The sequence below is a fragment of the Melanotaenia boesemani genome, chromosome 20 (genome assembly GCF_017639745.1).
Source record: "Melanotaenia boesemani isolate fMelBoe1 chromosome 20, fMelBoe1.pri, whole genome shotgun sequence".
NCBI lineage: Eukaryota > Metazoa > Chordata > Actinopteri > Atheriniformes > Melanotaeniidae > Melanotaenia > Melanotaenia boesemani.
The window spans coordinates 516,062-534,508 of record NC_055701.1 but is presented as its reverse complement, the minus strand read 5'-3'; the positions used below and the strand labels follow the sequence as shown (position 1 = coordinate 534,508).

General features: G+C 45.6%; 1 protein-coding gene across 1 annotated transcript in view; it reads right to left on the bottom strand.

Moving 5' to 3' along the window:
* gabrb1 (gamma-aminobutyric acid type A receptor subunit beta1) overlaps positions 1 to 18,447 on the bottom strand; it is a 63,660-nt gene that overhangs the window by 21,405 nt on the left and 23,808 nt on the right. Inside the window, exons 4-6 of the mRNA XM_041972318.1 lie at positions 11,864 to 12,084; positions 4,461 to 4,543; positions 449 to 592 (exon numbers count right to left, since the gene is read on the bottom strand). Of these exons, the coding sequence (XP_041828252.1) occupies positions 449 to 592; positions 4,461 to 4,543; positions 11,864 to 12,084 (448 nt within the window). The remainder of the gene's footprint in view (positions 1 to 448; positions 593 to 4,460; positions 4,544 to 11,863; positions 12,085 to 18,447) is intronic.

The window sequence follows — 18,447 nt, the reverse complement described above, 5'->3', positions numbered from 1 at the left end:
TTTCCCTCCTGGTTCTGGTCCTGGGTGTCCACATGAAGACTACTATGGTTCTGTGCTACCAGAGCGACTTCCTGGCTAAAGAACATACATGTGAAACACATGACGATGAGGTCTTTGGAAGTCTTGTGGTGGATCAGCTTCTAGTCTCAGAGCAGAGACCTGAGGCAGATTCAGGAATCATCGAGTCGTTCTTTCCAACAGTCTTCGGCTCATTTTCCTGTCTGATGTTTCCATGGCAACATGTTTATTCATGTTGCCATGGAAACCAGCTCAACCACATGTGCTGCTTCACAGCTTTTTATTTTAGTCAGATTAAAAAGAACCTGGAGCCACATGGCTCCGTCTACGAGCTGCAGTAAAGTCCTCTTACCCTCCAAATGTGTCAGGAAGTTGTTCCTGGTTAAAAATCTGATCTCTGATAGCTGCTGAAACACTGTGTGACTGTTACCTGTGGCAAACACAGCTTTCTTGGAGAGGGTCTGGTAGTCGATGATGGAGAACTGAGGCAGCTCGATGTTTTCTACCCCGGTGACCGAGTCTGCGTTGCTTCCTCCCTGCCAGTAGAACTCGATGTCGTCGGTGGTGTATCCGTCTGAAAGAAAACCACATGTTCAGAAATGGGAGGATGTTTCGGGTTTTATTCCTGAAGAAGAGTTTTGTAATTCCTTTTTTTATTTTTCCTTCTGAATTGAAAGATGAAGACATGTTAACAGGCGGCCCGGAAGTTCTTTCAAATTAAAAGCCTTGATTAATGCGTGGTTTTATATGGTTGACCCACATAAAACAACATTAACCCTTAATCACACCCAAGCACATTTATGTGTGTTAGGGTGCAAAAGGGAATTTTTTAAAGGGGTGACAGAGGGTTTTCAGGCAGACAGTGACCCTGAGATCATAAAAAAACTATAGAAATGAAAGCCTAGTGGGTAACAAGTAACCAGGATGTTTCAGTGATCAGTGCTGTGAACTTTTCTTACCTATTTTTCCTAGCTGGCTAAGTTCTGTTGAACGTCTGGAATTCATCTGTACTAAGCCGCCATATTACATGGTGGAACACTCCATCTGTAGGTCTCTTTACACAGTTTTCTCAAAAGTAAATGTAAATGGTGGAGTCTAGAAAAGTTGTTGCATCAGGAAAACTTTGAATATTCTATTACCTTACACAGCTGCTGTTACTGAATCACCACGAGGTGGCGGAGTACATGAGGGAAAATGGACTTTGGCAGGTTACACATAGTTCTTATTCCAGGTGGGACTGCCAAAGATTGAACAATACACCATCCACTCTAATGTACAAAGGAAGCTGGTTTCCATGGCAACTGCTGCCACGTTGCTGATGAATGGATGCAATGACGTATGATGTACCGGATTAATCCCCACGACAGACCTGCTGCGACGCGACGCTGCACACCGCTAGCAGGCGCAAGAAGAAGTAGTTCCTACCTGTCCTGAAAGTTTAGTTCTATAAATGTTGGTATAGGAGGAAGAGACATTTCAATCTTGATCCGTGCATCACTACTAATTATTCTTGTCAGATAACTACTTAGACCAAAGGGTGGGCCTGTTCTTACTTACCCACTTATTCATTCATTTATATATTTGACCCCCGAACACCGGCCCATGAGCTGGGCGGTCCACCGGGAATCCTCCTCCTCGGTGTTCATGAGGTTGGACATGCGAAGACGATCAGTGATCTGCGGTGCTGCCATGGACTCCACGGTGGTGGAGCTCCGCCCACTTTAACCCCTGTCTACATATATGTGTGTGTGTGTGAGAGAAAGACTTTACGTATTGATGTGAGCATAATCCATAATTTAACTCTGCAGGTGGGATCGAACAGGAAGTGTCAGGCTGAATTAGTCGGCATGAGCTGCAGCGTGACCACAAACAAAGAGGATGCTGTGACGAGAAGTCTGAGGGTTAATTAACTATCACGTTACAGCAGAAGAAGAATGAGAGCAAAGCTCGCCGGCTCTGAGGAATCAACCTGTTGATCTAGCTGATCTCTGGACTATTTGGGTGTGTTACGACCCGACTAAAGGGGTAGGGACGGGCGTAACAAAAAACACGGTGAAGAGAGATGGTATTTCAAAATAAAAGCACATTTATTTACAATTCCCGTGAAGTGATGGACAACCTGTAGAACAAAAGATGAGCTGGGGTTAGCGGACCTGCAGAAAGAAACAAACTAAAACCTATACCAAACACTCACCGAGTGCACACACAGACACCACCGCAACTCGGTGAGGAAACTAAAACCAAACAAAAGCAACAGGCCCATAAACTAAAGTGACCGTCGTCACAACACAATAAAACGCTAACCTAGCCCAGCTCTAACACAAACACAAAGTAAACTTAACTCAACACTGAAACACCTATTGTGGAAAGGAGGTGGTCGCGACACACACACACCCGGTGCACAACATGAGGGGGAGAGAGGCCGGAGCCATTCTGGTTTCTCCCCCTCCAGACCTGCCTAGGCTGCAGCCTTTTCAGCCTCAGCTTTCCTTCGGGCTGCAGCCTGACTGGTCCAGAGGGGTGCCAGTCACACAGGGGCGGGGACAAATGTGCTGGCCTTAGCCACTCAGGGCAGCGCTCTGTCCCGCCCCTAATCAAACACAAACGGCCACAGCTGTCTGCAAACAGCAGGGGCCGTAACAGGGTGGTTTTCAGTTGGACGTATGTCCCTCCAGGGTTTCCGTAGAGTTGCCTGTTTCTAGTTGAATGTTGTACCTGGTGTCTCTGTTCACTGATAAAAGCTCCATTTTTAAAACCAAATAAACATCGTTTACTAAAACTGTGTGACTCTTAAAAGTGACAAAGAATAAAGTGAACTGTTAACGGTTTATATTTATTTTCATGTGTCATGACAACAGAAGAAGCCAAACTTGGACGTCAGGTGAGTCTGGTCCAGTTTTTAATGGTCCTGCTCTTAACAGATGTTTTTACGAAGGCTGTCACGTTAATGGCAGAAACTAATTTATCTAATTACGTTAACATGTTTTACACACTGAACGTGTGCACGGCATCCATCTTTTTTGGCGGTGAGACATGGAGGCCAGATGAGCTGGCTCTATGGATGGACTTGAGGTGGTCACACCCGTGGGTGATGAAGGTCTTTTAACAGCCACACTTTACTAGTGAGAGGCCTCAACTCCTGCACTTAACCAAATAAAAAATAAAGAAAACTTTTCATGTAGTTTTGCAGAAACGCAGCCGTTCCGGTCGTCTCTGTGTCTGCCCAGCACAGCCTCCTCCTCCTCCTCCTTGTGATTCATGACGGCTGTCGGTGATCAGCTGATCGACTTTTCTCTCTTGTTGTGTTTGTTTATGGATCAGCTGAGACGGAGGAAACCAGCGGTTCTTGGTTCACACGTCACATATTTACCCCAGTACTGTTTTTGGACACGCTAGCAACAGCAAGCTACATTTATCGGTCTCATGTCCGTCAGATCCACGTTACCGTCACGTGGAGCTGAAGAATGAAACATGCTGATGACAGTTAGATGTTATTAGATAGAACTTCTCAGTATTAACGAGGGTTGCTGTAGAAACAGCTGTAAAATCTACCAGCCATCAAGCAGCCATGAAGATGATCAGGTTCAGTTAAACAGCTGGAGGAAGCAGGAGACGTCTTCTCCAGATCGTTGCTGCTGTGCAGATGTTGCAGACTCAGGTCTGATCATGTAGGGACCTGAACGTGGAGAAATGACCAGGGTCTGAGATAAAACCAGAGCAGGACCTTCTCTAACACAGAAGCTGACAGGTGGTAGACAGGGTTTATATTTTAGCTGTGCAGGGGCGGGTCTAGAAAAGTTCTGATGGGGGGCCAGGTAGGCACCCTGACCAGGAAAAGGGTCACCGATGAGATATTTTTATAAGGTCTTGATTTCATGTAATATTGAACTAATTATTACAACTAAAGTGATCAACTGATGTAAGAAAGCAAAGAAAAACCAAAGTATTGGCTCTTTCTGTTGATAAAATACAGTAAAAACGGGCAGATTTCAGACATAAACGTGAATAGTGATTAACCGTGATTAATCGTGCTTAATTAATTTGTAAGCTGTAATTAATCTGATTAAAAGTTGTAATCACTTGAAAGCCATAGTTTTTACTCAAGTGCAAGAATATTTTAAGGAATGATTCTCTCATCTAGTTCAGAGACTCGATCCACTTCTTTCTCGACGGTGGCAGAATCGAACTATGATCCCGTAGGGAGGAAGGCTGAGGAGCGTCAGACCCCCGAGTCCACAGAACCCTAACCCAGCTCAGTTACATCATCTTTCATTTCAAAATTAAAATAATATGAAATTAAATGAAAAGATCTCTGCTGCATCAACGTATCGGGAGCGTATGTTGCGGTTAAAGTAGAATGAAATGTTTTCTTTACTAAACGACAGACTGCATTTAAAACTGATGTCCATCCTCAGGTCACCTGGTGGAAAAGATTTACTCACAGCTCTCGATCTCCAGAGTGCAGTTCTGTTCGTCCAGCGGGTAGCGGCGCAGGTCCATCATGCAAGCAGCTGTTGTGGTGATCCTGCAGAACAAAAACACACGGAGTTCAGACACCTGCAGAACGGTGAAGCCTGAACATGCTGCATCATCACGTCTCTGCATGAAGGGAGAATTTAGTTCACAGGGAAGTAAACACCTCATTCCCTGACTCTCACAAAGCTCCGCCCCTCAGCTGGAACAGAAAAATCTCCTTCTTTCCCACCAGAAACCTCCAGTTCAGCTCCAACTGCCAGGAACTGAGGCATCACAATGCCTCTCTCCCTCCGTCTCTCTCCGTCTCTCTCCATCTCCCTCCATCTTCCTCCACGTCCCTCCACATCCCTCCACGTCCCTCCATCTTCCTCCACATCCCTCCATCTTCCTCCTTCTCCCTCCATCTTCCTCCACATCCCTCCATCGCCCTCCATCATCCTCCATCTCACGCTGTGTTCCTCTTTTGCCCTCCATATTCCTTCACGTCCCTCCATCTTCCTCCATCTCCCTCCATTACCCTCCACACCCATCCATCTTCCTCCACCTTCCTCTTTCCCCTCCATCTCCCTCCACGTCCCTCCATCTCCCTCCACCTTCCTCCATCTCCCTCCATTACCCTCCATGCCCATCCACGTCCCTCCAACTTCCTCCATCTCCCTCCACGCCCATCCATCTTCCTCCACCTTCCTCCACATCCCTCCAGCTTCCTCCATCTCCCTCCATGCCCATCCACGTCCTTCCACGTCCCTCCATCTTCCTCCACGTCCCTCCATCTTCCTCCACGTCCCTCCACGTCCCTCCATCTTCCTCCACGTCCCTCCATCTTCCTCCACATCCCTCCATCTTCCTCCATGTCCCTCCTTCTTCCTCCACATCCCTCCATCTTCATTCATCTCCCTCCACGTCCCTCCATCTTCCTCCACCTTCCTCCATTGCCCTCCATGCCCATCCATCTTCCTCCACCTTCCTCCATGCCCATCCACGTCCCTCCATCTTCCTCCACATCCCTCCATCTTCCTCCACGTCCCTCCATCTTCCTCCACCTCTCTCCATCACCCTCCATCTCCCTCTGTGGTCCTCTATTTCCCTCCATTAACCTCCACGCCCATCCATCTTCCTCCATCTTCCTCCACATCCCTCCACGTCCCTCCATCTTCCTCCACCTTCCTCCACGTCCCTCCATCTTCCTCCACGTCCCTCCATCTTCTTCCACATCCCTCCATCTTCCTCCACCTCCCTCCATCTATCTCCATCTCCCTCTGTGGTCCTCTATTTCCCTCCATTGCCCTCCACGCCCATCCATCTTCCTCCATCTTCCTCCACGTCCCTCCATCTTCCTCCACATCCCTCCATCTTCCTCCACATCCCTCCATCTTCCTCCACGTCCCTCCATCTTCCTCCACGTCCCTCCACCTTCCTCCATCTACCTCCATCGCCCTCCATCTCCCTCTGTGGTCCTCTATTTCCCACCATTGCCCACCAAACCCATCCATCTTCCTCCACGTCCCTCCATCTTCCTCCACATCCCTCCATCTTCCTCCACGTCCCCCCATCTTCTTCCACATCCCTCCATCTTCCTCCACTTTCCTCCACGTCCCTCCATCTTCCTCCACTTTCCTCCATCTCCCTCCATTGCCCTCCATACTCATCCGCGTCCCTCCATCTTCCTCCACATCCCTCTATCTTCCTCCATCTCCCTCCATTGCCCTCCACGCCCATCCATCTACCTCCATCACCCTCCATCTTCCTCCACGTCCCTCCATTTTCCTCCATCTCCCTCCATCACTTTCCACGTCCCTCCATCTTCCATTATCTCCCTCCATCACCCTCCACGCCCATCCATCTTTCTTTGTCTCCCTTCATCTTCCTCCGTTTCCCTCCATGTTCCCTCATCTTTCTCCATCTCTCTCCATCTTCAGGGACGGATGGACGGACGGTCTTTCCTCTCCATCTTCAGGCTTTCTTCAATGATTCATAAAGTTATAACTTGAAGCTGGGCTGGGTTTCTTTCTGGAGTTGCCATGGATACGAGTGGTCTGTAATGTACTTTAGGTGTATCTGTAGCAGGACCAGGTGGACTCGCATCGAGCAGCCATTCCAGGGAGGACAGGTGTGACTGGAAACAGGGAAAATGCTCTAATGCTGCTGCAGTCAGGAACATAAAAAGCTCCTCTGAACATTTCTCAGCTCTGCGTCTGGACACATCAGAAAGCTGCAGATAAATAATGAAGCAGCTTCAGCGGTGGAGGGAGAGTCTGGTCTTGCCAACGTGGGAGCAGGTGATAACCAGGTTCTTTCTCCCTTTCCAGCCGCTCAGGAAATGCTTTAACTCCTTAAACATTTTATTCCAAATTTCTGACTTCAAATGTCTGGAAATTTGCTGCAACCTGTTCAGAGCTGTGATTTATTCTCAAGTCATCCTGAGATGAAGACGTCACATCCTCCTCACCAGGATGTGGTCAACCAGGTGGCGGCAGACAAGGTGAACCTTTCCAGCTTTAAGGTTGCTATGAACACACACTTTATGGAGAAAATAAAGATGATTCCAGAAGAACTTTAAAAAAGGAAAACAACTGGGATCAAGTCGTGCCACCAGCAAAAGTTAAATCTGTACAGGTGGAACTCGGAAAAATTGATTTCAGTAATTCAACTTGAAAAGGGAAACTAATATATAGACTCATTTTATTCAAAGTGTGATATTTCTGCGTTCGTGTTCAGGACGGAGGGACCTGAACATGTAACAGCTAGCAGCTTGTTAGCTCGTCTCCAACATCCAGGTGTGAAGTAAAAGATGAACGTTCCTGTTCCCAGGTGGGAAGAAAGTTGGACACCCACTGGGTCACGAGGATTCCAGAGGACACAGATTCCCTGCAGTTACAAGGCAAGGCAAGGCAGTTTATTTGTATAGCACATTTCATGTACAGGACAATTCAAAGTGCTTTACATAAAACAAAGACATTACAGATATTTAGAAATAGTAAAAGGCATCAACACATAATCACAATAAAATAATAAATTACATTAAAATGATTAAAAGCAAGATAAGTTAAAAAAAAGTTACCGTGCAGATTTCATGCATAGACATGAGAAAAAAAATGTTTTTAACCTGGATTTAAAAATGTCTACATTTGGTGAAAGTTTAATCTCCACTGGCAGTTTGTTCCACTTGTTTGCAGCATAACAGCTAAATGCTGCTTCTCCATGTTTAGTCTGGACTCTGGTCTGGACTAGTTGACCAGAGTCTTTGGACCTAAGAGTCTAAGCCCCACGCCCTCCTTCTGTTCCAGCTCCAGCCAGAGTGACGATCTGTCCTGGCTCTTCGGGACTTGTTTCCGACCCTACCCTGGGGGGTGTCTGAAAGACATCCTGGTCTCAGTCGGGAGGCCATGCTGGGAAACTAAATCTGAGCAGCGAGCATGCTGGTGTGGAAGAAGCCATGGATCAGAAGGAGGAAGGCCCTTCCAGCAGCTCCATCCACCACCGTTTTACGTTCTTCTCTAGTTTCTGCTGCGCAGACTCGTGTAAACCCTCTGACTGTGTTTTAATTTGCATGTTTCTGCAGCGTCTCATCATCATGATGATCATCATACAGTTTTTATGGACACGACAAACTTTCTGATTTCAGGTTTTACTGCTTCACCGTCTGAAATATAAAAAGACCGTGGGTCTCTCTGATTAATGATTTAAACCCTGTCATCTCATATTAGGCTCATTCTTCATGTGAATAAACATTTGCTCTCATACCTGAAGCCCAAAACTCATTCAGTCCAGCCTTTACATACAGGGACAATATCTAAAATAATATGTTGTCATCAGGTTGCAAATGAACTAAATCCTACCGCAGACAATCAATAGGACCGATCAGAGGGTCGTATCAGCCAGGAGCTGCTTATCAATATGCTGATCATCAGTGTGAGCTCCTCCAAAAAATGTTCAGGTTCGTCCAGCTGAGTTACCACGATGCCACAGAGGAAAGACATCAGAGACATCTTAGAGAAGCATCAGTCTGGGAGGGTTCCCAGGTCCAGACTATCTGGAGTCCCTCATCCTGACTACAGGAACCAGACCGACTGGAGGGGGACGAGGTCTCAGTGTGGTCCAGTCAGAGTCCAGACCTCATCCTGACTGTCTCAGGTTGGAAACTACCTCCTCGGTAGAGGTCATTTGGGGGGGGTGGTGTGCCATTGTCGTGTTGCATTAAATAAGGAAGCTTTGACTAAGGCAGAGAGGATATAAGTGTAAAGTGACTTATGGGGAATCGAACCCCCCTTATCTGGACGCAGAGCAGTGTTTACTTTGGAGAGGAGAGGAAATAAAATTAAATTTATTCATAAAGCTCTTCCTGCCAAAGGCAGCACAAAGTGCTTTACATGGTAAAAACAAGTTAAACAACTTAAAGTGAAACGAGCCTTCACACAGCTCAGTCAGCAACATGGTCATGGTTAAAAACAACATTCATTCTCTCACACGCAGTCATGCAGACATCCACGCACATGTACAAACAGCAGTTACATCCCCCCATTCTACACAAACGTGGACTCCTCATTTCTGCCTCTTAGAATTAAAACATTAATAGTGATAAATATCTGGCCTGATGCTGCTGTGAGGAAATAATCACACCAGGAGCCAGCCCCCCCATGTCCACAGAGGCTGCCATCGCAGTCAGGTCAGCCCACACCACAGCCATAGGGCTGCAGTGCAGGACCACCAGCCACCTGGTCAAGGTCAATCACCATGGCAACAACCTCCAGACTGAGAAGGCAAAGCTCGCGGTGCAAAGAATCCCCATGAGGAAAACACTGGAGTTCAATTAATTAATAAATACACATAAAGGACTTCATAAAATAATGTGCTAAAAAGTCATAAAATAGAATAAAATGACATAAAAATAAAACATGAATTAAATAAAAGTCAAATAGAATTCAGTTAAAAGCTAAAAAGGTCTTGAGCCTGTTTTCAACCGTCTCTGCAGCCCTGAGGTTCTCTGGCAGGCTGGTCCACAGACGAGGGCCGTAACAATGCAACGAGGCCTCGCTGGAGGTTCTGACTCTTACTCTTGGAACAGCTAAGAGGCCAGTACCAGAGGACCTCAGGATCTGGGAGGGTTCATAGTTTAAAAGCAGGTCTGACAAAAACTAAGATCCAAGACCATGAAGACATTTATAAACCACTAAAAGAAGCTTTAAATCATCCTGAAACCCACTGATTTTAAATCAGCGATTTTAAAGCTGGTGTGATGTGTTCTTTCTGGTCCTCGTCACAACTCTGCTGCTGAGTTCTGGAGTAACTGCAGGTTAGAGACCAGAGAAAAGGGTGTTACAATAATCTATTCTACTAGAAATAAAAGCATCAGCACCTGGCTGCTGGCAGAGAGAGGAATGAACGATTCTGGTGATGTTTTTAAGATGATAAAATCCTGTTTTTGTTATATTTCTGATGTGTGGAATAAAATCCAGCTCAGAGTGGAAAAGGACGCCCAGATTTCTCCCACACTGATAAATATTTAAAGTTTTGTAATACTGGTAAAATTATCTCTCTCTCATCTTTAGGACCAATAAAACTTCAGTTTTGTCCTGGTTGAACTGTAAGAAGTTCTCTGCCATCAATGACTTTATGTAAAATTCAGTTTAAAAGGACGTTAACTGGCTCCAGGTCATCAGGAGACACGGTGATATGAAGCTTCGTATCATCAGCATAGCTGTGGAGTCAGTGCCATGTCTCCTGATGACACTATTTAAGAACAGTACCTGAGATGCCCACCAGACTTCTGAGTCTGTCTAGTAACCTGACACCTGAGGTCATTAACCATCTTTAAAGGGTGTCTCGGTACTGGGGTTTGTCCTAAAACCTGACTGAAATTTTTCCAAGATATTGTTATTATGCAAGAAGTCATTTAACTGAATAATTGATTTTATGATTTTACTTAAAAGTGGTAGGTTGGATACAGGTCGGTAATTATTAAAACAGTGGGATCTAAATGACTCTTCTTCAGAAGGGACCTCACAACGGCTGTTTTACAGGCAGATGGGAAGACGCCCATCTGAAGGGAGCAGTTCACCATGTCTAAATGCTCACGCTCAAAGAAACCATGAAATGTTTTAAAGTGATGTGGGAATGGAGTCTAAAAGGCAGGCTGTTGGTTTAGTTGGGAGAAAACTGGACATCAACCAGGACAAACTCTCTAGTGTTTCCTCGGGTAAAAGCAGAGCTTCAGGTCTGTTGAAGTCAACATGTCATTGAGATAAAAGACTGGATCTGACAGCATCGATCTTATTACTGAAGTGGTCTGCAAAGTCCTCGCATGCGGCATCAGATGCAGGCATGGAGGACTTGCTAAAATCAGCATTTATATATGATCAATGGTTTTAAAATGGAATTTTGGGTTATTCTTGTTTCTCCACAGTGGCATGGGTTTGAACTTTATTATTTTCATTTTAAGTGGAGCTGCAGCATCGATGACTGACTTCAGTTTCCTGTTGAACTTTTCTACAATAAAACCACAAGAAGGTAAAATCTGAGCAGGAGTTTGGTCTAAAATATCAATAAAATCTGCAGCTACTTCAGCAGTAATATATGGTTTCCTCACAGTTCTCATCGGCGCCTCCTGGTGGATAAAACTGGTGATGTTAAAAAACACAGTAGTGGTCTGACACAGCCAGGTCAGCAACAGAGGACACACCAGAGGACAGGACATAGGTTGGGACCAGGTCCAGGGACACACCAGAGGACAGGTCATAGGTCAGGACCAGGTCCAGAGACACACCAGTGGACAGGCCATAGGTTAGGACCAGGTCCAGGGTGAGTCCTCTGTTAGCTCTGTTACATGCAGTTTAAAATCTAGACAGTTTCAAATATTTAAAAACTCCTTTGCTAGGGCATCAGAGCTGTTCTCAAACTGAAAACATCATCATCACCCCCCAAAATCTGATGAAACAGCTCATGGCCCTCAGTGAAATACAGTGGTGGCAGCATCATGATGAGGGATGGAGGGGAACAGAAATTTCTCTAACATGTCCACCTTTCAAATATCACCAATATCAATATGATACTGACACTTTCACAATAATTTAACCTTTTAACTTTAATTATTGATCATGATTATGATCTTAATAAAACACTGCACAAAGATTTTTGCCAAAACATTTTTAGTAACCAACTCATTGGCAGAACTGAGAAATGAAAATTTCTGTAAACAAAGTCAAGAGTGTAAATTAGATGAACAGCAGCTAAACCTACTATTGGTTGAACTATTGATCTCATCATGGTGATATCGAACGATAACAATACTAGCCTTGGTGTCAATGTCATTGGTATTTGGATCCACCCAGCCCTAATTCTGGAGGGAAAATAGTACATGAGCAGGTCTAACCTGAGGCCGTAGAGCACCGTTCCATCTGGATGCAGTCGGATCATCCGGTTCTTTACAGTCACCCCATGGACGAAAGACTTTTTGTCGTTGATGAAGTAGGTGTCGGGGACCCACAGCTGGTCGGCCACCCGGTTGTCCAGGGTCAGGTTGAGAGGGATCCCAGTGTAGGAGAGGCGCTTGTCTCTCCAGGACTGCTGGAAGTACATGGTGATGGTGTAGTCCTGAGAAGACAGGAGGTTTATGTTTGGACCAAAGTATCATGCAGCAGAGAGCGGGTTTGACCAGGAGGAAGAGGAGGAGGAGGAAGAGGAGGGGTCAGGGGGTCTGTAGACACTGTGCTTTCAAAGGGTTGGTAGCCTCCACCCTAACTGTGTATATTACAAATATACATGAGATAGTCTAAATAATAAAGAGTTTGTTAAAGGTCTTGTGCCTTATATAGTGCTTAATTAGTGGAACTACAAAGCTCAAAGCGAGGGAGTGAACATCATTATGCTACAACCACATAAAGCAACAACTAGGTCTGATCTCCACTGGGTCAAAGGAAACAATCTGAAAGAACTCCATGCAGCTGCAGTTTCAGAAAAAGTCCCCCACCAGGGGGTGCTAAACGTGAGTAGTTTATATCACTAACTGTCTGTTTTTATTTTGCTGTTCGGAGAGCTGATGTCTGGCTTTAACATGTTAACAGCAACAGCTCTGCTACTCGTGTCTTCACTTTCCAGATTAATCCATTAAAGTTCCATAAAAGACTGGATGGACTTCTGTTGACTTATTTCTTTCCATGTTCTCGTTCCCTCGGCATTTAGTCAGGATGAGTATGTTCAGCAGGAATAAAGAATCTGCAAATAATGGAGGGAAGAGAGAAAACACGTCTCATGTATAACCCTGATGCACATGTGCAGTATATGTGTCAAACATATGACACACACATTTTACACATGGGAAACGTCGTAGAACATTTTCGTGGTAATTATGGTTATAAGCCCATGAGAAGCCCACACGTGAAGCCTGTGGGATTACATGAGCAAAGCATGTGACTTCATTTGGCCACGTTTTACATATTAAACATGACCGTAAAGAACAACATGGGATTCACATTTGATTTTACCAGTTTCACATGAGAATCTACACGAGATTCACATGTGATTATACATGTATACAGCACATGAGAAACCTGTGGGATTACATGTTGAACCCATGTTAACTTCATATGTTGTACATGTAAAAACAGCCATTTGAACCCACATTCACAGTGACTGAGAACGTTGCAACAGCACATTTGTACACAATGTGTTTTTCACGTTTCACATGTTTCACATGATTCACATGTTTATGGTTTAAAGTTTTTATCCCCAGTTGGGCAACTGGTTCTGCAGCAAATGACAACCAGCCTTCTCAAACATCCTGGTCTTCAGAACGTCCTCCAGGTTGTCCAAGCGGGATCTCAACCTTGTTGCAACACTTGAGCCGCCCTGGAAGCCCAGACCAGCTCACAAAGGAAAAGGTAAGTACAGGTTCACTAAAACATTCTCCCAAAACTACGAACATCATCGAAGCGTCAGGGTTCGTGATAAAAGAACAATCTCCACTGGTGGCACAAATGGGATCTTCTCCATCACCGGGCCTAAGGACTTCATTGATGAACCACCTCAACTGCATGTTTTTTGATGGTTGAAAGCAGGATTTTTCCCAAAATCTATAATCATTTCTTTTGTTTTGGAAACATCAATGTCAAGAAAAGAAGACTCAGACCACTGAATGAAGTCCTGAACCACATGGTCCGAGTTTCCCTGATCAACTAATGAAATGATTAGCAAATTTCCTAATGAGATGCTCTTCGTACGGACTACAACAAAACACTGTCAGAGAATCCTCCATTAACTTTCACACCTTGTGATCTTTCTGTTAAGAAGTCCAGGAGCCAACAAATGAGCCCTGGATCTACATTGTGGGTCCTTGATCTTTGTACAAGGACATGAGGCTGGATACGCTTAAAAGCCGAAGAAAAGTCCATGAAAAGTAGTCGCACCAATGTCTTTACACCCTCCAAATGCGACAGGGTCAGCACGGTGCCGATGGCATCGTCCACCCCATACTGGACCTATCAGCAAAGTGAAAGCGGTCCAGATCAGCCTGAACCATATAATAGAGCCACTTTTACTATTTTTTCAAATGTTTTCTTAACAAGTAAAGTAAGGGCTGTGGGCCTGTAGTCATTAAGACATGTAGGCGTGTTAATTCTGAGTACTGGAACAATGATAGAGTTCTTCCACATTCGAGGGACCCTGTTTAGCTAAAGGATGACTAAAAAGATAAAAAGATGTTTGCCACCTGCTCAGTTCTAAGAATCCAGCCTCCAGTCCCATCAGGACCAGGACTTTCCTTCCTGTGGTACGGTGGAGTTTCTCAACCTCGTCCCTGTTTACCCTCCTGTGAAATGAAATCGAAGAACTTATAAACTGCCATCTTATTACTAAACTCATGGACATTAAAACAGGTGGAAAAACCATTTAATTAATTTTCCAACTCCGTATCAGTTCTGCCACAAAGGGAAGAATGCTCTCTACTTTATCCTTGTAAGTATGATCGGTGATCCTAATTTCCTTTTCATTCGGCTCTGAGATTCCCTGAACTGGATCATACATGTGCAAAACTACATGTGAAATGTGTGGGTTTCTTTAAGGGGGAACCTGATGTCAGAGTATTATTATCGATATATTCATTTCTTTGTTTTCCTTTTTATTTTATGTGTTTTGGTGTCTTCTAATCATTTAGGTCTTGGAGGACTGTGCTTTTATAAATTGAGTTTAGGCAAGGCAAATATATTTGTATAGCACATTTCATGTATAAGAATATTCAAAGTGCTTTACATAAAACATAAAAACATTACAGCAAGGTGCAGGGGAAGAAAAAGAGAAAGAAAAACAAAGACTAAAAAAGATAAAATTGATTACATAAAAACAGCAGGAAAAAGCTCAGAAAACGAAATAAAGTTAAGATTCCAGCGTAAAAGAACCAAATGCAGATCTGGACTGTAAATAAAAACTAGTCCATGCAGCAGAGAACAGGTGGGTCTTTAACCTGGATCTAAATAAACTGAGTGTTTCAGCTGATTTGAGGCTTTCTGGGAGTTTGTTCCAGACATGTGGAACATAGAAGCTGAATGCAGCTTCTCCATGTCTGGTTCTGACTCTGGAACTGATAAGAACCTGGAACCAGATGACCTGAGGGTTCTGGTAGGTTCATACTGGGTCAAGAGGCCTCTGATGTATGTTGGTCCTAAACCATTCAGAGCTTTCTAGACCAGCAGCAGAACTTTATTGATGTTTACTGAGTTTATTGATGTTAAAGAGTGAAAACTGGGGAGCTCTGATTGGTCAGTGACAACCCACCACTTCCTGTTAAAACAAATGTCACATGACCCAGTGCTGTTGTTTTGTGCAGAATTTGGATCAAACATGTAGAAAAACTTATGTGCAAAAGCGTAAATTTCTGACACGGATGTTTGTCTCAAGCCTCAGAGTTCATAAGTTCATTAAACACGTCTGCAGGAAAACCTGATGTGTGTTTCAAAAATACATGGTGGATTCAAGTGCTGGTGGAAAGCTGGGTCATCTGTGTTTTAATCAGACGTCATCCAACTTTCTACGAAGCCACCCACCCACCATCCACCTTGCTACCAACCCACCCACCTATCATCCACCTTTCTGCCATCCATCCACCTTTCGACCAACCCACCCACCTATCATCCACCTTTCTACAAACCCAACCATCTGCTATCCACCTTTCTACCATCCATCCACCCACCTACCATCCACCTTTCTACAAACCCACCCATCTGCTATCCACCTTTCTACCATCCATCCACCCACCTACCAGTCATCCACCCACCTACCAGCCATCCACCTTTCTACCATCGATTCACCTTTCTACCAACCCACCACCTACCATCCACCTTTCTAAAAACTCACCCACCTACCATCCACCTTTCTGCAATCCATCCACCCAAGTACCATCCACCTTTCTATCAACCCACCTACCTACCATCCACTTTTCTGCTATCCATCCATCCATCCACCCACCTACCATCCACCTTTCTACCAACCCACCCACCTACCATCCACCTTTCTATCAACCCACCCACCTACCATCCACCTTTCATCAACCCACCCACCTACCATCCACCTTTCTACAAACCCACCCATCTGCTATCCACCTTTCTACCATCCATCCACCCACCTACCAGTCATCCACCCACCTACCAGCCATCCACCTTTCTACCATCGATTCACCTTTCTACCAACCCACCATCTACCATCCACCTTTCTGCAATCCATCCACCCAAGTACCATCCACCTTTCTATCAACCCACCTACCTACCATCCACTTTTCTGCTATCCATCCATCCATCCACCCAACTACCATCCACCTTTCTACCAACCCACCCACCTACCATCCACCTTTCTATCAACCCACCCACCTACCATCCACCTTTCATCAACCCACCCACCTACCATCCACCTTTCTACCAACCCACCCACCTACCATCCGGCTTTTCATCAACCCACCCACCTACCATCCACCTTTCTACCAACCCACCCACCTACTATTCACCGTTCTACCATCCATCCACCCACATACCATCCACCTTTCTACCAACTCACCCACCTACCATCCACCTTTCTATCAACCCACCCACCTACCATCCAACTTTCTGCCATTCATCCACCCACCTACCATCCACCTTTTTTTTTTATCAACCCATCCACCTTTCTGCTATCCATCCACCCAACTACCATCCACCATTGTATCAACGCACCCACCTACTATCCACCTTTTTTTATCAACCCACCCACCTACCATCCACCGTTCTACCATCCATCCACCCACATACCATCCACCTGTCTGCCAACCCACCCACTTACCATCCACCTATTTTTTATCAACCCACCCACCTACCATCCACCTTTTCATCAACCCACCCATCTACCATCCACCTTTCTACCAACCCACCCACCTACTATCCACCTGTTTTTAATCAACCCACCCACCTAAAATCCAAGATGGCGCTCCGCAGAGTGCGACGTTGCGGAGCTCTCCGAGTCCAGTTACTCTTTTTTCTTCTCCTTTCTATCACCTTTTTATGCCGAGTTAAGGCACACACCGGAAAGTACCTCTATGATCGGGCGACCCTACTACAACTGAGAGAGCGCAGTCATTTCGGACTTTTCGACCCGAACGTTCTGGAGTCCTTCCCTGGAATAACATGCTATGCGGACTTGACGCTAGGCCGCCCCCAGAAAGGGAGCTCTTCTGAGAACAACAGGCCGAAGCGGAGGCGTGGCAGACGGGGAGGAGCACACCGCAGACTTCGGCGCTTGGTTAGCAATGGTAGGCTAACCCTGCCGATCATAGTGTTTGCGAATGTCCAGTCGCTGGAAAATAAGATGGATGAACTTCACGTCCAGATTTCTATGCAGAAGGACATACAGGATTGCTCCATACTATGTTTCTGTGAAACATGGCTGGGAGAAAGGACACCTGACGAGGTAGTAACATTAGACGGCTACACAGCCTTTAGAATGGACCGATGCGCAGCAGACAGCGGCAAGACCCGGGGAGGAGGAACGGCCGCCCTCGTCAAACAATCCTGGTGTACCGACTGTAAGATTATCTCCAAATCATGTTCTGAAAGGGTGGAATACCTGACCCTGAGGTTAAGACCATTTTATTTGCCCAGAGAACTGCAGTGCATTATTGTGAGTGTTGTGTACATTCCCCCCTCTGCCAAGGAGGAGGCTGCTCTGAGGGAGCTACATGACATGATCAATGAGCATGAAAATACATATCCTGGCGCTGCTCTCATTATTTTAGGAGATTTCAACCACTGTAATCTCCGAAAAACAATGCCAAAACTGCACCAATTTGTGAACTTCCCCACCAGGGGAAACAAAACACTGGATCAATGTTACAGCAACTTTAAGGACGCCTATTCAGCCGAGCCACAACCCCATTTTGGAAGATCTGACCACCTGGCGATCCGGCTCAAACCAGTCTATAACAAAAGGCTCAAGTCAACACCAGTCACAGTCAGGACCATTAACACCTGGACTGACAGTGCACAAGCTAGCCTGCAGGGCTGCTTAGAGGCTACAGACTGGAGCACCTTTAAAGAGGCCACAAACAACCTCCATGAATACACAGAGGCCGTTAGCGACTACATTAGGTGGTGCACGTCCATCTGTGCACCCCCCAGGACTGTGCGTATGTTCCCCAAGCAAAAACCCTGGTTCAATTGGGACATAAAACAGAAAATAAGGACGAGGCGGGAGGCCTTCAAGTCAGGAGATCACGGGGAGTACAAGATAGCCCGGTACGAGCTGCAGAGGTCCATCAGGGCAGCAAAAAGGGCTTACTCCCAAAAACTTGGAGGCTACCACCTCAACCACAACACACGAAGGATGTGGCAGGGAATCCAGGCTGTCACAAACTACAGAAGGACCACACCCAAAACAGACCCCAGGGACACTACTCTCCCAGACAGCCTAAACACCTTTTATGCCAGGTTCGACAGGCTGAAC